Source organism: Mustela putorius, unplaced genomic scaffold, assembly GCF_011764305.1.
Source record: "Mustela putorius furo isolate JIRA1106 unplaced genomic scaffold, ASM1176430v1.1 tig00003859_pilon_pilon_pilon, whole genome shotgun sequence".
In the NCBI taxonomy this organism is placed as follows: Eukaryota; Metazoa; Chordata; class Mammalia; order Carnivora; family Mustelidae; genus Mustela; species Mustela putorius.
The window spans coordinates 837,422-857,663 of NW_025422011.1; the positions used below are offsets into that span (position 1 = coordinate 837,422).

The window sequence follows — 20,242 nt, forward strand, 5'->3', positions numbered from 1 at the left end:
ATCCATGGTTCTCCCTTTTAAGGGAGTAGCCAGGATATGAAGCCGGGCAGTCTGACTCGGACCCATACTCCTAACCACCCTATCCCACAGTACTCCCAGAGGAAGCCACTTAAAATACTTAGCCTTTGGGGGGCGTTAAATCTGATGTCATTTTAATGGTATTCGGAAGGATGTAGGGACTTACTAGGGAAGTCAGAGATAAAGATGTGCCTCCTTACCCTTCTTGCGCTGGTCTGTTCCCCCTGCCTCGCTCTGTTCCTGGGATGAGCACCTTACCGCCCCAATAGCAGAGTGACTGAAAGCCCCGTATCTTCCGTTTCAAGTCCAACTTTAACCCTTCCCAGCTGGTGACCTTGGACAAGATACTTCAAGTCTATCTCCTCGCCAACCTCTTCTGAGCATTAAATGAGGGAACCCATGAGGGCCCTGAGTCTGGAGCATTTCGGGGCTCAGCCCCTCAGGCTGCCACTTCCCTGTCCCCTGCCCTCCCTGCCACCCCCACCCCCCCCCCCCCGCCGATTCTAGGAGTGGTGGACTCGCTAAGTCCTGTTCGTCCAGCCAATGCTGGCTCTTTCTGACCTGCCCACGAACAGCACTGGGAACATGGAGGCTTGTTGACAGCCACTTTTATTGGAACTATACAGCTTCAGGAACAAACCACAAAAATAATCCTGCTGGATTGGTTTCTATGATTTTGTAGTGAACAGCCCCCTAACTTCCAGACTGATCGATGACCTTCTGTATCCACTTCTTCAGGCGGAACACGTGTGTGTAGAAGCCGTATTTTCCATCCCTGTCACAGCCTTCACCCCATGAGACGATGCCCATTTGATACCAGCGGTTGTTAAAGGGGCTCTGAGGAAGAAATATGGGGTTTCCAAGAGGGTAAGTCCACAGCATGGCAACAGTACCCTGTCAGGCAACCATTCCTGAAAACAGTCCCTCCTTACTCCTCCCGGCCCCCCTAGCCTCCAGCAATGCTTACCTTCATGACAAAGGGTCCCCCACTGTCGCCTTCACAAGCGTCCCCTCGTTTCCCTTCATTGGGCTTGAAACCTTGAGAGAGAACAGCAGGGTTTAGGCGCAGAGCTCACTCTCCCACACCCCCCCTTGAAGACAGCGAGTTGGCGAGTGTACACTTGACCCCTTGTGGTCCTCCTCGACGCCTCGTTCTCTTACCCCACACACGCGGTCCTTCGGCTCGGCTCTCAGCTCCATCTCGGACCCACATCCCAACCGGCCACTTCTCACCGCTTCCGCCCCGGTCACACCACGTGTAACTCTCCCCTGAACAAGTTTCCTGAATTCTGCCCCTCCCCCCACACACACAATCCATTCGCTACTCAACAGGCAAAAGGAGTTAAAAAGAAAATACTTTAGACCTCCAGGTGGCTTGAGGATAAGGGCAGTTGCCTTTATCCAAAACTGCCCTCATACCCTCCATAAAAAATATGGAACAACGTGAAGACCGACAGAAGCCACACACACACACACACACACACACACACACACACTCATCATCACCGGAATACAGAGAACACCCAAACTTCAAATCAATTTAATATATTTAATTATTTAATTAACTAATTATGTTAATAGTTAACACTCATGTGGAGATGAGGCTGTAAATATCTGCTGGATAAAAGCAGTGGGTGCGGCTGAATAGGAATCTTGTAAATGACCCTGAACACGTGTGAATGGCAACTAAATCGATCCACACCAAGGTACTAGAGGAAAACAAACAAACCAAAAATATACAAAAAAAACTCCTCAGCAAATAAAAATTGTCCCCCAAAACACCACCATGAGATAGAAGAAAACTATAACCGAATTAAATTTCCTCAAGCCAGTTTGTACGCTGTAACAAACACCTTGCATCAGAAATCCAAAAATTAGAAATAAATGAACAAAACAATAGCAAGAAATGCAAAGCAGAAAGAGGCTGAAATGGAAGTCAGCCCAAGGAAGAAATCTGAATCTCGCAAAAAGAAAAATAAAACTATGGAATAAAACTAATATTTATGATAAAAGCCAAGAAAACTTCACGGAAATAAAATAAGATTTGGGGGTGTATTATGCTGAAAGGGGCCACACTGGGCTGCTGACCAGACTGCCCGAAGCTCTCCACTCTGAGACAGCTCAGAAAAACTTCAGGATGAAGGAAAAAGCCCTCAAGGCGTCCAAGCAAGAGACCAAACATCTTAAAAGTTCCAAAGAATGACTCCAGCATCTGATTTTTCAAAAACAACATACAAAGTAAGCAACAACAAAGGCATACTTAAAAAAAAAAAAAATCAAAGGAAATGTAAGCCACGGATTTTATATGCAGCCAAGCAGAGCTTAAGGTGTCAAGACAATAGAAGAACAATTGTAAACACATGGAAACAGGAAAGTCTACACCCGTAACCATTATTGGAGCATCTACTAAACGACAGGCTTCATCCAAACAAGTGATGGAAGCTTCGGCAAAAGGGCTGATTAACTGTTCTGACAAGTAGAAGAAAATGCATCTAAAAACATCAAAATCCACGGGCCTGGGTGGCTCAGTTGGTTAAGCCTCTGCCTTCAGCTCAGGTCATAACCTCAGGGTCCTGGGATCGAGCCCCACATCAGGCTCTCTGCTCAGCAGGGAGCCTGCTCCCCCCCCCCCCACCCTCTCTGCCTGCCTCTCTGCCTACTTGTGATCTCTCTCTCTCTGTCAAATAAATAAATAAATAAATAAATAAAAATATCAAAGATCTTGAAAGAGGAAAGTAAACTCCCTGACTGCTGTATACCCAATAGATGGGAATGAACAATTTAAAGGTCATATAAGAAAAGAAGGAACTATTAAAAAAAAAAAGAAAGAAAGAAAGAAAAGAAGGAACTGGGCACCTGGGTGGCTCAGTTGGTTAAGCAACTGCCTTCAGCTCAGATCATGATTCTGAAGTCTTTGGATTGAGTCCCAATTCAGGATCCCAGCTTTAAGGAGAGTCTGCTTCTCCCTCTGACCTTCTCCCCTCTCATGCTCTCACTCTCTCTCCCACAAATAAATAAATAAAATCTTTACTAAAAAAAGAGAAAGAAAGAAAGAAGGAAGGAAGGAACTATGGGCATTTCAAAAAGGTAGGAGCCCAAAAGATAATCACTGGAACAAAAATGCAAACCTTCCTAAATATGTATATTTAAAAACACACACACAAAAAAGATTGCACAGGGGAAAAGCAGAGCAGATGAAACATAATTACAAAATAATATGAATTAATACTTATCCAATCACAATAAATAGGAATGGGCTTAACTCACCTTTTAAAAAAGAAAAAGATTTTTAGTTTGACTCGTGAAAAGCAAGACCCAACTATGCTGGATATAAAAGGCAAAACAAAGTGATTCATAGAGGTTAAAAGTAATGGGATGGACAAGGTATATCAGGTTAATGGAAACCACACAGTAGAGACGGTGATCCTGAAATTGAAAATAATGTGAAGAAGTACACTTTTAACGCTAAAAGCCACAATTTGCAATGAATGAGTAACAGTTATGAATATCTGCACTGACCAGCACAGCAGCCACATTTATAAAGCAATTCAAGGAGACAGAAATACACTGGCAGAATTTAACACGAACACGGTATAAGACAGATCAAGTGAACTGAAAATAAATAAGGATATAAATGACCTAAGCCGGGACTCCTGGCTGGCTCAGTCAGTGAAGCACGTGCCTCTTGATCTTGGGGTTGTGAGGTCAAGCCCCATGTTGGATGTAGAAATTACTGAAAAATAAAACCTTTAAAAATAAATAAAAATAAATGACCTAGATAACAAGTGATAAGGTACTTTTTTTTTTTTATACTTTCTGGATATGAATCAACCTTTACACATGGATAACTGAGAACATACCTACACATCTCCAGTATACACATAACAGTCACAAAAATTGGTCAAATAGCTCTCTTGCAAAAAAAAAGAAATCAGTTTCATAAAGTAGAAATACTACAAACAGGGGCACCTGAGTGGCTCAGTGGGTTAAAGCCTCTGCCTTCGACTCAGGTCATGATCCTAGGGTCCTGGGATGGAGCCCCACATCGGGCTCTCTGCTCGGCAGGGAGTCTGCTTCCTCCTCTCTCTCTGCCTGCCTCTCTGCCTACTTGTGATCTTGGTCTGTCAAATAAATAAATAAAATCTTAAAAAAAAAAAAAGAAATATTACAAACAATACTCTTGGAGCACAGTGTGGCAAAACTCAAAATTACTACCAAAATTGAAACATAAAAGGGCCCTCCAAGCTGGAAACGTAAAAACTTCCTACTAAACAGCTCTTGGGTGAAAGAGGAATACAAACTGAAATTACAGAATTTCCAAAAAACAATAATGAAAACACTACATAGTGTTTTCTGTGAACAGAGGAAAATGCATAGCCCTACTCAGTAAAAATTAAAGAACAAAAATAAATTAACCGAATTATCAGCTCAAAAAGCTAGAAAGAGAACAACAAACTAAAACAAAGCATAAAGAAGAAAACACCTTTCAAGATAAAAGGAGAAATTAAGGAGGTACAGAATTGAAAAGCATCAGGCCTAACTGAAAAGTCAAATTCCTAGATATCTTGTTTGCTTTTGGAACCACTCACTAATTTACTCAAGAAACACAAATATTTAAAATAAAGGGGTAAGGAGAAAAAAATCATAATATATGGCAGTACCCTAGAAAGATACAATATAGACTTGAGCAAATGAGCAGACATTTCTTGTCCTTGAAAAGAATGGCTCAACATCAAAAAGATGTCAGTCCTCCCAAAATACTTCATAAATTTAACACTCCCAACAAAAATATCCATCAGCTTTTATTTATGGAGCTAGACGAGTGGACACCCAAGTTCATATGGAAAAATAAACACGCAAGAATGATCAGGAAAACACTGGAAAGAAAAACTGCAAGAAACAACAAACCCTACCAGGTACTAAAACATACTCTAAAACCTCTGTAAGCAAAACAAGACAGTGCTTTACTAGAATAGACAACAGACCAGGAGAACCACATGGAGTATCTTCTAATAGAAACGGACTTAAGTACAAATAGAAGCCTAGTATGTGAGAAATGTGACATCTCAAATTACTGGGGCAGTCAGTAGAGCACTGGATTCTTGATCTTGGGGTCATGAGTTCAAGCCCTATATTGGTTATAGAGATTACTTAAAAAAAAAAAAAAAAACAGGGTTGCCTGGCGCCTCAATCAATGGAGCACGTGACTCTTGACCTTGGAGTGGTAGGTTTGAGCCCCATGCTAGGTGTAGCGATTACTTAAAAATAAAATTTTAGGGGCACCTGGGTGGCTCAGTGGGTTAAGCCTCTCCCTTCGGCTCAGGTCATGATCTCAGGGTCCTGGGATCGAGCCTTGAATCAGGCTCTCTGCTCAACAGGGAGCCGGCTTGTCCCTCTCTCTCTGCCTGCCTCTCTGCCTACTTGTGATCTTTCTCTGTCAAAGAAATAAATAAAATCTTTTAAAAAAATAAAATAAAATCTTAAAGGGGTGCCTAGGTGGCTCAGTTAAGCATCTGACTCTTGATCTCAGCTCAGGTTGTGATCTCAGGGTTGTGGAATAGAGCCCCACACAATAGAGCCCTGCACTAAGCACGGAGTCTGCTTGGGGCTCTCTCTTCTCCCCTCTCTCTCTCTCTGCCCCTCCCCCTGCTCCTGCTCTCTTTCTCTATAATAAAATAAGTAAATCTTTTTTAAAAATAACAAATAGGGGCACCTGGGTTGCTCAGTGGTTAGAGCCTCTGCCTTCAGCTCAGGTTATGATCCCAGGGTCCTGGGATCGAGTCCTGCATCAGGCTCTCTGCTTACCGGCAGGCCTGCTTCCTCCTCTCTCTCCCCCTGCCTCTCTGCCTACTTGTGATCTCTCTCTGTCAAATAAATAAAATCTTTAAAAAAATAAAAGTAACAAATAAATAAAGTCAAATATTTTTTAAACATCAAATTACCTGGGGCAAAGATACAATTTTTTTAAAATGGTGTAGGGACAGCTGGTTAGCTATTTGGACAAAGCTAACTGCCATCCTCTGCCTGCCCACCTCCCTCCCCTCATCTACTGCTGCCCTGCCTGTGCTTACTGCACTCCAGCCACACCGGCTCCTCGCTGTTCCTCAGACACCCTAAGCAGGCTCCTGCCCCAAGGCCTTTGCATCTGCTCTCCCTCACCCTGGAAGGCACTTGCCCTAGACTGCTCACTTCTTCACGTCTCTTCTCAGAGAGACCATCTCTAGGCTTGTCCAACCACTCTATTTGGACTGCCCTGTCCCCAGCTCTCTCTCCCTTACTCTGCTTCAATTTTCTTCCTGCTAGAGTCTACATCTGCTTATGGACACTCCCTCCTAGGTAGGAAGCTCTGTGAGGACACAGGCATTATGTTTGGGTCCTTGTAAATACTGATCACAACAGGCATGCAAAAAGTATTTGCTGAATGACTGAAGGAACAAGGCTTTGCCCCCACCCACAGCCTCATGCTGGTATCTGGACTCCCACAGATGGACGATGTAGCCAGTGACTAGCACCATACGTAGCACCTTACTAGATCTACTACCTCATTTAGCCCTCCTACAACCTTATGGGACAGAGACTTGCATTCCCATCTCACAGATGAAGAAACTGAGCCTCCAAAAGTTTATGCAACTTTGCCCAAAGCCATTTGACTTATCAGTGCCCAGATCCAGGACCTGACTAGGTCTGTGACCTTCCCATGTCTCCAGCGCCCCCGCGCCCCCAGTGGAGGCCCAGACGCGCCCGGGGCACTTGCCGGCACAGAACATGTTGTCGGTGATGCGGATCCGAGTGGAGGCCCTGCACACGGGCCGCTCCACGATGGGCAGGTTCACCACCTGCAGGACGCTGGGCTGCACCTCGGTGACGCTGGACGTCCACATCTCCTTCAGGTTGCCCCAGCCGGTCACCCGACCTTTGTATCCGGCGCGGAGCAGTCTTTGGGGGGAAGGGAGAAGGACCCCATGAGAACCAACCCTTCCGGAAGTGCCCCCACCCGCAAACCGGCCCCAACACTGCCCCTTGGAGACCAGAATCTCAAACAGTGGTGCACAAAAGAACTTTTGGGTTTCCTCCAAGCCCCTGAGGCCTGGAAAGGGGAGGGTCCGCTGGGCCCAGAACACAGCCCTGGGCGCCCCCATCCCCCACGCCCTCCAGCACCCACCTGATTGCAGTTTCCTTGTCAGGCAGGCACACAGGGTGGATGTAGTCGCTGAAGATGATGGGTTTCTTGAGCTTTAGCAGGGCTATGTCTCGGTCCAGATTCTCCCTCCAGTTGTACCTGGGGTGGATGTAGATCTTTTCCAGCATGGAGATTTTCTCGATGCTTCGCTCATACCTGTGCAAAGAAGGAAATGGGGAAGCGGTAAACCTCCTGGTGAGGGGCAGCCAGTTCCTGCCTGCGCTCAGGGCCCAGGAATCGGGGTGACCCTTGGGCCACCTATGAGGGGAAAGGGCTGCCTCCTGCCCTGGCCGTGTCTCCCGGCCTGAAGCTGTTCCGGGCTTCGGAGTCAGAGAGTCCCAGCAGGTGCGGGAAGAACACAGGCCGGCACCCTGATGCAAACAGCCTCCATTCCGAGCTCACACCTGGGCCACATGCTGGTGCCCGCAGAGGAGCTGGAGCAGGCGCACAGGACTTCACTCTCTGCAAAGCCCCACTCTGTCTTCAAGCCTCAGTCCAGACATGGCCAAATGGCCTTTCCAGCAGAGTCTGCTGGGTTTTCTACTGTGGGCCGTGTACAGGCATATCCCACAGGCCCCAGAGCCACCAGAACCCTTCATGGTCACTCTGGAGGACTCTGACCCATGACAGACACCCACGGGCCCCCTCATTCTGTACCTAGTGCGGGAGTGCTTGCCGATGCGCACCAGAAGGTCATTCTCGGTGAAGTTCTTGTCCCAAGGTGGGTACAGGAGACAGTGGGCAGCAGTGAGGACCCAGCGGTCACTGATGAGACTAGCCCCACACAGCAGCTCCTGGGGACTCTTCCGGAAAAGCATCACCTGCCTGGGAGGGGGAGTGAGAAACATGAGGAGCTGGGGGTCTGCGCTAAAGTAGAACGTCCCAGGTTGGGGGCGCCTGGTAGCTCAGTCGTTAAGCATCTGCCTGCAACTCAGGGCATGATCCCAGGGTCCTGGGATTGAGTCCCTCATCGGGCTCCCTGCTAACCAGGAAGCCTGCTTCTCCCTCTCCCACTCTCCCTGCTTATGTTCCCTCTCTTACTGTGCTTCTCTCTGTCAAATAAAATCTTTAAAAAAAAAAAAAAAAAGTCCCAGCTTGGGGCACGTGGGTGACTCAGTGGGTTAAGCCTCTGCCTTCGGCTCAGGTCATGATCTCAGTTTCCTGGGATCAAGCTCCACATCAGGCTCTCTGCTCAGCAGGGTGCCTGCTTCCCCCCCCCCCCACTCTCTCTCTGCCTGCCTCTCAGCCTTCTTGTGATCTCTGTCTGTCAAATAAATAAAATCTTTTTAAAAAGAAAGAAAGAAAGTCCCAGGTTTAAGCACTGGACAGAGATGCCCATTGGGCCCAGACCCCAGGTTGACCTGGCTGCCCTGGCCAACCGGGGCCTCCACATGACACGGAGGGACTGCCTTCTGCTTTCTGCACCCCTCCCCAGCTTCCCCAAGTCCAGAATTTGCACAGCCTGGCACAGCTCCGGGGTCAGAACCTTTAAGCTCCCAGGGCCTCAGCTTCGCCTTCTGCATGTGAGAAGCAACAGCCCTAATCTCAGAGGGGTGCCGGCTGTCATCATCTGGGAAGCCCAGGCCTGTGAGAGAACGGCAGCCCCAGCGGGGACCCTGGGGGCTGCCCCTAGGACGCACCAGGGTGCAAGGCCAATCTCCGCGTCCCAACCCTTCACGATGCGCCCGTCGATGTAGGATTCCAGAAGCTCGTGTTCCGTTTTGTCCTTCACCAACTTCTTCTCGAACAGAGGCCGCAGCCCACAGTCTGCACAGCAAGCCAGGTGTGAGGGGCAGCCCGTCCCCTTCCTCGCCACCCCCCCCCCGGCCTCCGCCGCCATCGTCACCTCACCTGCCTCCCCAGCGCCAAAGGTCTTCTCGTTGAAGAAGGGTTGGAACTCCCCCTCACCGGTGCGCCCCTCGATAGCCGCGTCCGGGTCCACCGACAGCGCGTCCTCATCCACCTCCTCCACCGGCTCCTCTGCGGGGACCAGGCACGGCTGGGGCCTGGCCGAGCCAACCCGCGCGCAGCCCCCCTCCCCACCTCCGGGAGACCTCGAAGGCCCTTAGCTGAGAGATCAGCGCAAGGCGTCCTCTGGAACTCGGCGTCGGGCCGCAGCGGGTTCAGCTGCGCTGCGGGCCAGGCCCGCCCCTCCGCCCAGAGACAGGGCTGCAGCGGACCGCGCCCCCCAGCGGCGGGGCCTCCCTGCCCCCGGGGGCGGTGCTTACCGCTCGGCCCCGCCCCAGGCCCCGCCCCCGCCACCCGGCCTCACCGCAGTAGTCCAGGTCGCAGTACTCGAAGCCACCGGGCTCCTCCGACACGTAACACCACGCGCCCTCCTCGTCCCCGTCCGGGTTGCGGCAGAAGTTCTCCACCAGCGGCACGGCAGGGTTGAAGTCCTGGTCCTTGCTCAGGGCCTTGGCCTGACTGCTGGCCCAGGCCAGGCAGGGGGACCCATGCGCGGTCACCGCCTGGCGACCCTGGTAGTACCGGCCACGCTCAGGGATGCAGGCGTCCGATGGGGGTGACAGATTCACGGTGGAGCCTCTGGAGCGCGGGGTCATGGGCACAGTGACGCCCCCCTGGCCTGGTGGGTGGGGATGCAGGGGAGCAGAGTAGGTGGGGTGGGACCCCGCGCAGCAAGGGGGTCAGGGTTTGACTCCCTGCCTTGACACCTTCTTCCTGTGTGACCTCTCTGACCTCACTTGCCTATAAAAGGGGTGACCCGTATGTTCTTGCAGGGTTGTCAAGAGAGTTAAAACACATGCTATATCTGGTGCATCGTGAGTCAGAAAGAGCAACTGGGCTTCACCTCCTGGGCTATCTGTAATCTGCTGGTAGTGACTGCCCGGAGTCTTTACAGAAGGAGTCCATTTCTGTAGCGGCAGAGCAGGAAAAGGAGTGAGGACTGTGGCTGCCTACATACCCAGCGGGTTTCTGCGGGTCTGCGGGGCATTGGCGGTGGGCAGGCTTGGTATAGGGCTTTTGTTACCATGACTGGTGACTTGCTGTAAGACCTGTCCCAGGACACAACAGCGATGCACGGAGGACAAAGAACACCAGCCCCTATTTGGTGAGTTGAGTGCGGGCACTAACTCTTTATCCCGCCTCAATCCTCATCCTCTGCCCTGTGGTTTTGCAGGCAAAGGTGTGACTTTGGCCTGGAGCACGAGGCTCACCGTGGCCAATGAATGTGGGCAGAACGATGCACCGGTTCCGAGCCTAGGCCTTGAGACACACTGTGTGTTTCTGTATAGTTTTTTTGGCCTCTGCCATCCCCCTGGGAGACGGTGCCTTTCAGCCTCAGCCCCAGGATGAGTAATGGGGAGCAGACCGGGACCCAGCCCACATGGGGAGCCATCTCAGCGGGACCCCTTTTGGTGGAAGCAGAACCAGCAGCCAAGCTCAGCCCACATTAGCAGCCACCGCAGACACAGGAAAGCACAGCAGCTCAGCTGCCCGAGCCGGCCCTCAGACACAAGAAAGAAATGCTTATGGGTGTAGGGCCCTGAGCTTTTGGGGTGGTTTGTGATTTTGTGGGTTTCGCAGCATTGTTGTGGCCAGAGCTCACGGGCGCATCATGCGAAAGAACAAGGACAGCATCACGCGGGGCCGGGCACTATGAGCTTTGTTCTGCGGTGCTCAGAAAAGAGCACGTGCCCTGAAATGGTTAGGGGAGGGCTTCCTGGAGGGAAGAGGGCCTCCAGCAGGAAGGAAAGCATATTTGGAATGAGCCACAGCTTGGGTCACAAGGAAGCAAAGAGGCGCCTGGGTGGCTCAGTCAGTAAGCATCTGCTTTTGGCTCAGGTCATGATCCCAGGGTCCTGGGATCGAGCCCCTCATCGGGCTCCATGCTCAGCAGAAAGCCTGCTTCTCCCTCTCCCACTCCCCCTGCTTGTGCTCTCTCTCTCACTGTGTCTCTCTCTGTAAATAAATAAATAAAATCTTAAAAAAAAAAAAAAAAAAAAACAACACCAGAAACAAAGAAGCAAAGACTGGGGAGGCAGCAGGGCGCAGCTCTCGCAGGTCTCCTGCCATCACTGCCCCATGGGCCCAAATATGCTGAAATGACTAACTCATGCTTGAAGGTAGCCGGGATCTGGCTTCCAGTCCCAGGTTGCCAGGCCCTCTGGAGACCCCTGACCTTGGCCACAGACCGCCCGGCCCTCCCCAGCTCACCGCAGACAGGGACGCTGCACTCCTCCATCCGAACAGTGGGATCTGTGGTGTAGCACCAGGGCCCACTGGTGCTGCCGTCCGGGTTACGGCAGAAGTTCTCCTGCAGGTCGGCCCCCGGATGGGTGGTAGAGTTGATGCTGGAATAGGAAATTGCTCAGCAGCAGCTGAGAGTCTCCAGCTGGGGTCTCCCAGCCACACACTCTCTGCCCCCCGCTGGCCATCGGGCCGGCCTGTCACTCACTCAGGCTTATGTGGGTAGCGACTCCTCCAGAGCTGACACTCGATGCCTGAGCGGGTGACGCTCACGTTCCCCCGGTAGTTCATACCCAGACCTTCCGCACAGCTGCCTGCAGAGATCCCAGCCTCGGTCTCTCGCCCTGCGGCTCTGTCCCCTCTCTCACTTAGCAGAGCCCTGTCTGTCTGCCTCCACCAGGCTGCCTCTGCTCCGTGACCCTCAACCCGCGTAGCCTCAGCTACCACCTCTGCACCCGGCCGTCCACCAGTCTACCTCACAGCGCTCACTAAAGCTCACTGATGCCTACCGTCCACGTGACAACCGGGGGCCAGGCACTAAGGACATAGCAATGAATAAACAGAGTCAAGGTAGCTCCCTGCCCTCATGAAGCTTAGAGTCGGGGCTCCTCGTGGCCAGTGGGATGACAAAGCAAACAAGGTCCTTCTAATCCGACCCTGGTCTGCCTGTCTTGTCACCAGAGCTCCTCAGGTCAGGGCCTTTGCAACACAGCTTTTCCAGCGATCACAGTGGCTATTTCGCATTTTTGTTTCCTTATGAGATGGGGGAGCTCCTTCATTCTCTTAAAATGCCCAGCACCTGACACATAGTGCCTGGTACATAGCAAGGGCTGAGTAAAATGTCTGTTGGAGAGGTTATTTAACAAATTAAAGCACGGCCGGTGGCTAAAGAGTTATCAAGAGCTGGGGTCTTGAGTGTTATATTAAAGTTGTAGTCAGAAGACTGGGGAGGAGGGGGGAGACCCCTGGCAGGTTCAGCCAGGTGGTGGCGTTTGAGCTAGACCTTAAAGGACAGGGAAGTTTGCAGGAAATGGTGATAGCTGCTCCAGGGGAAGGTGACAATGAAAGCAAAGGCCAGGAGGTAGATGCGAACCGGCCTGTTCAGAGAAGTGCTTGAGGTCAGCGGAGCTGGAGGTCTGGGCCCATGGTTGGTGCAACGGAAGATAAGGCCAGAAGGGAAGGTTAAGACCAGAACCTGCCAAGTTTGCCAGGCCCAGAAGCTTGTGCTTTATTCTGGAGGCAATGGGGAGTCACACAAGGTTCTGGAGAATGAATGTGACCTCATCAGGGCTCTTCCCTGGAGGCAGGGAGGACAGACTGGCAGGGGCTCGCATGAGAATGACTTCCTCATCCATTCATGCATTTGTTCCTCCATCAGGAATCCTCTTCCTCACTGCCAGGCACAGAGCCCGATGCAAAGATTTGTCCTTGACTTCAGAAACCGTACGTCAAGGTCAGGCACTGGGCCGCACTTCCTGGCCCACCCCACACGGCTCTTCTCCCAGCCTGCCGGCTCCCACCCGGGCCCCCACCCCCCCGCCTCGGCTCCTCACCATCCAGACATTCAATGAGCTTTTCTCGAGGTTTCCTCACCGACTCACAAGCTGAAAAAGACCCAGAAACACTTTTGAGATTGGGGTAGGGACAGGAGGGATTGAAGTCAAGGATGGGCGGAGACAGAGAGGTAGAGAGAGGATGGAAGGAACCGAGGGAGGGGGGAGGGGCGAAAGGGGCATGGGTGGAGAAATGGATCCCTAGATGGACCAGAAGATTCTCCAGAGTAGAACATTCTCTCACTGGGGTGCCCAGGAACCCCTTCCAGGAGCACTCACCTATGTACTTGCTCCAGAACACCTCCTGAAAAAGAAGAGCTGGTATGAGGCTGTGGCATGTCCTGTTTCGTTTCATTTTTTCAGTAGACTTTATCTCTTCTCCTCATACTTTCCTCTTTCCCTTACCCTGGTCATGCAGGAGGTCTGGGGAGGTTTGTGGTAGTTTCTTACTTTTGTTTCCAGAAGCCCAAGCCCACTGGGGAGAGGAGGATTTGAGGAGAGGGGAGCCCCCCTGCCAACCAAGACCAAAATGTTCCCACAGATGGGCTAGGCCGGAGAAGGGGGCGCGGGGGCGCCCAGGCAGAGCCCTGAGGAAGGGAAAGGCCGCACAGAGCTCCCGGCACCCTGAGGTCTCGCCGAAGTCCCACACCCCACAGTAGCATCAGGGCTGAAGCTGAGCGGCCATGCGGGCCGGGGCCTCCGGAAACCTCAGTGCCGACAGATATCAGAAGACAGAGGGGCCCCCAATGGCCTGGAGCCTCACTAGGCTGCCGGACCTTGACACAGCCCAGGGGTCAGGACCTTCAAGAATGGCTGAGAGGACACCTGGGTGGCTCAGTTGTTAAGCATCTGCCTTCAGCTCAGGTCATGATCCCGGGGTCCTGGGGTTGAGCCCCACATCGGGCTCCCTGCTCAGCGGGGAACCTGCTTCTCTCTCTCCTGCTCCCCCTGCTTGGTTCCCTCTCTGGCTATCTCTCTCTCTGTCAAATAAATAAAATCTTAAAAAAAAAAAAAAAAAGAAGAAGAAGACTGGCTGAGGTCACTCATCTTGGCAGCCCAGTGAAATGAGGCCCAAGGGGACATTGTCACCAACAGCTGAATAGCTAGGACTCCCCTGCCCTTCTGTGGTCCTAGAGAGGGCCCACCTGGAGGGAACTCACCCACCACCCCCACCTCGACCTGACCCAGCGCTGCAGAGCCCACCCCTCACCGTGATGGTGACAGACTCCAGGGCCTCAAAAGCCTCCTCGTGGCTGCACTGCTCCTCCACACACTCTCGCTCCAGGTTCCCCTTGCGCAACTCCTCCAGGAAGCCACTGTTGGCGCGTGGGACCCGCCGGAGCAGCGACAATGCTTGCTGAGGGGCCAGGAACACTGCAGTAGGAGGGCGTGGGACAGTGGCCTCCAGAAGCCAGGCAGTCGTGGCCACCGTGGGGGCACGAAGCCCGCCTAGCCTGCCCTCCTGGCTTCCTAACGGAGCTGCCTGGGATGGTGGCGGGGCCCAAACGGCTGCCCACAGTAGCCCCCTAGCTCCCCTCCATTCCCTAGAGAGCCCGCTCCGCTCCCCATATGGCAGGAGAGAAGAAGTCCCGGTCCATCCAGACCTGAGCACCCGACTGCTTCCCGAGGTCGTGTATTGTAGGCTGAAACCCACCTGGGCCTTGGCCCTGTTGTTCTCGGTCAAGCCAGCAGACCCCGGCCCATGCGCCCACATCCCAGCCTGCCAGCCGGTCCCAGCCTCCAAGCCCCCTTACCATGCTGGCTGCGCACCAGGCTCAACAGGACAGCGAGGGCCAGGCAGCCCGCTGCCCACAGGCCTCGGATGTGCGCCATAGTGCGTCCGCTCCAGGGACTCTGAGGACTTGTGCTGACCATTCTGGGTTAATGTTGAACTAACATGAAGAAATCAGCCAAGAGGGAGAGGTCAGCAGGTCAGGGCCATGAGACTAGTGTATAGACAGTTGCCCCCGCCATCCAGGAAGTCAGGTCTTCTTAGAACCAGGGAGAGATGGCCTGGGGGGGAATCATAAAGAAAAGGCCATTGTAAGTGACCCCCATCATCCAGCCCCTCCCTCCTGAGATGTGGGCCAACTTAGACTAGTGGGGTCGCAGGATCTTCCTGGGGCTCCTTCCAGTCCTAATGGTGTCAGTTACTTTGATCTCTGGGAGCCTCAGTTTCTTCATCTGTACAACGGGAACAGTACTTTGTCGTGAGGACTGAAGGAGACTGTGAATGTCATGCCTGTGAAATGCAGTAGGTGCTTATCAGTGGATCTGTGGATGTAAAGCAAGGGGGAGGTTGATGTAATCACAGCACACAGACAGGAGGCTGTGTGGGGTATGTCCATGGGTAGTGGTCGCTCAGGACGACGAGCAAGATCCAGGGCCTGTGAGCCTCTGGTCTATTTTCTCTCACCTCCTAGGACCTGCTTCTGGCCCCAGAACGGGGACCATCCCAAATCCTCGGGTCTTCTAGGCAAGGCCCCTCCCTCTCTCTTGCCTATCCGTCCTGGGCGGGGCCTGGAGTGGCCACAGACCCAGCAGGCCCCGCCCTGCCCCGCGCCCAGCCCTGCTCCCACCCCTCCCCTATTTTTTGTTTGCATTCCACAAGGTAAATATTAGTCCTGGGTCTAATTAGGACAGAAGGACAAAGAGCAGGAACATAGGGGACACCCGTTCCCGTCCTGCCATCCGGACGGCCATTGTGGAGAGTCTGGGAAGATCACAGGGCAGGACCCCATGTGAGCAGAGCGGGGAGAGGGTTCGCACAGATCTGGGGCTCAGGACTCCCACAAATCTGCTTAATTCCTGGGTGGCCAGTTCCTATATATCTCTATAGTTATATATTCTTATTTTTCTATGTTTTTTAAACCAAGGTTTAAGTTATATTTCATAATGTTAAAACAAATCCTGTGTTTAACACGCATTTTTTTATGCATATGCCCAAGTACCCACGGCCAGATCAACATTTTGAGCCCCAAACAGACTCCTGCGTGTTGTCCCTAAGATCCCCATGACTCTAACCACCATCGCCCTAGACCAGTTTTGCCTATTTTTGAACTTCATAGAAGTGGAAACCTACACCATATACTTGTTTGTGTCTGGCTTCTAGATTGTGTGTATCATGTGGGGGTCAGTGGCCCATTCCTTTAAAAGCTGCGCAGGACTTCACTGCCTGAGTTTTATCCACTGGTTACCTGGCGATGGGCATCTGGATGAGCTTCCTGTTTGGGCTCCCGTGCGTCGTGCTGCTCCACACGCTCGTGTACAAGAGCAGAGTCACTAGGTCACAGGGAGGGCGTCAGTCTTGCACTGGTCAGGGGCCAGCGGTCATGCTGAGAGCTGGCACTAGCTTACAGCCCCACCAGCAATGCTAGAGAGTCCTAGTCGTTGAGATCCTCACCAGCCTCTGTCTGCGCCATCCATTTCCCATTATCCATCCTGATACACGTGCAGGGGGTTTCACGGGGGTTTTAACTGGGATTCCCTGTTCGCTAAGGACATTGAGCCTACTTTTTTTTTTTTTTTTTTTTTTTTTTTGACGAATAGTGCAAAGATCTCACCTAATTTCCTTAAAAATTATATATCGGGGGAAGGGTTCCTGAGAAGTGGAGAAGAGAGCTGTGGCTTCATCCTTCCTGTTTCAAGACAGGTGATCCGCTTTCTTTCTGAGGGCCGGCTGGCGCCAGTGCAGAGACAACCAGGAGAGGCAGGACAGGCAAGAGCAGAGGGTGTTGGTCAGGAGAAGGACAAAACACACAGGACATGGACCTCTTGTTCTCTCGCTGTCAGAACTCCCCTTCCCTACAGACGAGCATCACAGCATAACAGAGAGCTCTGGTTTAGGAGGCCAGGCCTGGGCTTCACCGTCTGTAAAATCAGAATTACAGCATTATTTACCTTGAGAGGCTGTTGTTGAAAAACTCACGCTGGCCTCTTGGCAGACTTGCTGAGCTCATGACCTGCTCATACGCAGACATGACCACTAATAGGCAAGTCTAAGGTCATGTCTTCCTCAAGCTGTTTGCAGACAATACTCCAAAGGTTTTGGCTCTCTAGGCCCTGGGAAGGCTACTGAAGCTTTCTGCTTAGATTTGTTTCCTGCTTTCCCAGACTTAATGACTGATTTATGTGTTGGGCCGATGAATTCACACATCATGGTACCAGTGGCAAATCCAATCAGCAGGGAAAACTTGGCTTGTGAGAACTTCATTCTGAAGACTATGGGCCTTGACATCTCAACCGCGGCAAAAGCTGGACCCCACCGGAATGGCTCCCGGTTTGTCATCTGTGTGGTTAAGACGCATGGGTTGGGACACCTGGGTGGCTCAGTTGGTTAAGCAAATGCCTTCGGCTCGGGTCATGATCCTGGTTGCCAAGGTCAAGACCCACATTGGGCTCCCTGCTCAGTGGGGAGTCTGCTTCTCCCTCTGACCTACCCCCTCTCATGTTCTCTCTCTCTCTCTCTCAAAAATAAATAAATAAATAATAAAAGACTGATGGGTTAAACGGCAAGCATGGGCTCTTTGGTGAGGAGAGAGCCAGCATGGATATTGTGAAAGCCATGGTGCTTTGGGTCCAGGAATGACAAGACCAGCAAAGACTCTAGACCATTCCGATAAATTTGGTTTTGTGTTCTATCTCATCTACACCATTTCTTGTGTCCCTGCAGAAGCACCCCCAGCTCTCAGAGCTTGTAATCTTTGGGTTCTCACTTGCTGCAATTCTTTGGATTCTGTATATCCCTGCCTCCCTCTGATCTGGCTGGATTCAGAGTTAAGTTTATCATTATGAAGTAAGTACTAAGCTACCCCTTCAAAGCCTATTATAATGTTTGTTAAGTATGACAATGCCTACCACAAAGAAAGCACCCAGTAAATACCACTATCGTATATGAAACAGGAGCACACAATGCTGCCTGCAAAGGGCTCTTCCTAAAGAGGCAAAATGGAATTAAATGAGCCTCTAGCTTTAAGTACTAGTTTATAGGAAATACAGGTGATCAAGGAATAAGTTAGCCACCACCACAAGGAATGATGGACATTTAGCAGAACAACTGGCCCCATTCCCTCTGGCAAATTCATGACATAGAAATAAAAGGGGTGGGTTGCAGAGACTGTTCAGAATAATAGAAACCAAGGAGAGGGGCACCTGGGTGGCTCAGTCGGTTAAGTATCTGCCTTTGGCTCAGGTCATGATCCCGGGGTCCTGGGATTGAGTTCTGCATGGGGCTCCCTGCTCAGTGGGGAGCCTGTGCTGCTTCCCCTACTTGCGCTCTCTATCTCTCTCCCCCTTTCGCAAATAAATAAATAAAATCTTTTTAAAAAGAAAAAGAAAAGAAACCAAGGAGAGAACATGCAAATACACAAAAGGAATAGAATTATCATGATTGATATAGGCTTTTGAACCAAAAAAAGTGTAAAATGATTTTCTTTGGGCAAATAAGAAAATGTAAATCAGGTATTCAATGATATGAAATAATTAGTTAATTTGTTAAGTGTTATAGGACTTGTGGTTATCTTTTCAATCCTTAGGAGTTAAAACAAAAAGATTAAACAAGCATGGCAAAAATGTTAACAATCACTAAATCTAGGTGGAGAGGTGACTGGGTACATTTGTTTCAAAATTTTCACAATGAAAAGTAAAAATTCCTTAATAAGTGGAGGCAGCAGCCTCCATATTTTCTTGGGTGACCACACCTGCCCCTTCTATTTTGCAGAGAGGATCACAGGAGAGCATCTCCCCTGTGAAAGTGGCTCTGGAAGGACCCAAGAGTTCTTCTAGACCAGGGTGGCTCCACCATGGGTGGTCCACCAATAGACCCAGCACAACCTCAGGCTTCAGACCCAGCACAACCTACTAGCCCCCAGCCTCCAACTACTGTTCTTCCTGGAACCCTCTGAGCCCAGTGGGTGCCATGCAGCTGAACCCTCTTGCTTCTCACCCCAAACACAGGCCTGCACACATGGTGGATCATAGAGTGGATCATATTTCTGCTAAGCACAAGGCGATAATGAGAGGCTGCATTTCTCCCAACAAGCTGGTGTCAAACAAAATTATGAGTAAGGCCAATGCTATGTTGTAAGGCGAAGCTCTGTAATCACTGAAAACAGTAAAATCATGTTCTAAGACAGAATTTCAGAGCTGGAAATGTTAGGTATCATTAAATCTAGACATTTTATTTATTTTTTAATTTATTTTTATTTTTTAGACTTTATTTATTTATTTGAGAGACAGAGATCACAAGGAGGCAGAGAGGCAGGAAGAGAGAGAGGCGGAAGCAGGCTTCCCGCTCGAGCAGAAAGCCGGATGCGGGGCTCGATCCCAGGACGCCAGGATCATGACCTGAACTGAAGGCAGAGGCCTTAACCCACTGAGCCACCCAGGCGCCCTGATCTAGACGTTTTAAAGCCTAGGGCTCTGTGCATATACTACAGGATGGCCTTGTCCTTTTGTATATTTTTTAAACCCTCAAAAATTGCAAATTTAGGGGCACATGGGTTGCTCAGTTGGGTGTGTCTCTGCTTTCAGCTCAGGTTGTGATCTCAGGGTCCTGAGATTGAGCCCCCCCATCAGGCTCTCTGCTCAGCCGAAGACCGCTTCTTCCTCTCACTCTCCGTCTGTGCTCTCTCTCTCTTTTTTTTTTTTTTTTTTTTTAAAGATTTTATTTATTTATTTAACAGACAGAGATCACAAGTAGACAGAGAGGCAGGCAGAGAGAGAGGAGGAAGCAGGCTCCCTGCCGAGCAGAGAGCCCGATGCGGGGCTCGATCCCAGGACCCTGGGACCGTGACCTGAGCCGAAGGCAGAGGCTTTAACCCACTGAGCCACCCAGGTGCCCCAAGTGCTCTCTCTCTCAAATCAATAAATAAACTCTTTAAAAATTATAAATTTGGGGGCGCTTGGGTGGCTCAGTGGGTTAGACCTCTGCCTTCGGCTCAGGTCATGATCTCAGGGTCCTGGAATCAAGCCCCGAATCGGGCTCTCTGCTCAGCAGGGAGCCTGCTTCCCCCTCTCTCTCTGCCTGCCTCTCTGCCTACTTGTGATCTCTCTGTCAAATAAATTAAAAAAATAAAATAAAATTATAAATTTGCCTTAAGAATAATTTTTTTTCCCTTTGGCTAAAATTATGTCTTTTGAGGTGGTTAATTATCTTTTATTTCCCTTCAATCTGATCAGCATTTTTTTTTTAAAAGATTATTTATTTATTTATTAGAGAGAGAGAGAGAGAGCACAGGCAGACAGAATGGCAGGCAGAGGCAGAGTGAGAAGCAGGCTT

At 50.8% G+C, this 20,242-nt stretch overlaps 1 protein-coding gene across 1 annotated transcript; it reads right to left on the minus strand.

Annotated features, from left to right (window-relative positions):
• Positions 1 to 609: 609 nt before the first annotated feature.
• F2 (coagulation factor II, thrombin) lies at positions 610 to 14,838 on the minus strand. The gene is made up of 14 exons (XM_045065944.1): positions 14,718 to 14,838; positions 14,174 to 14,337; positions 13,243 to 13,267; positions 12,964 to 13,014; positions 11,619 to 11,724; positions 11,378 to 11,514; positions 9,471 to 9,785; positions 9,050 to 9,178; positions 8,839 to 8,965; positions 7,856 to 8,023; positions 7,181 to 7,354; positions 6,773 to 6,954; positions 986 to 1,056; positions 610 to 855 (listed from the first exon to the last, which is right to left on the minus strand). Exons 1-14 carry the CDS (start codon positions 14,836 to 14,838, stop codon positions 712 to 714), a joined length of 1,914 nt encoding a protein of 637 aa, XP_044921879.1. The 3' UTR covers positions 610 to 711.
• Positions 14,839 to 20,242: the final 5,404 nt, after the last annotated feature.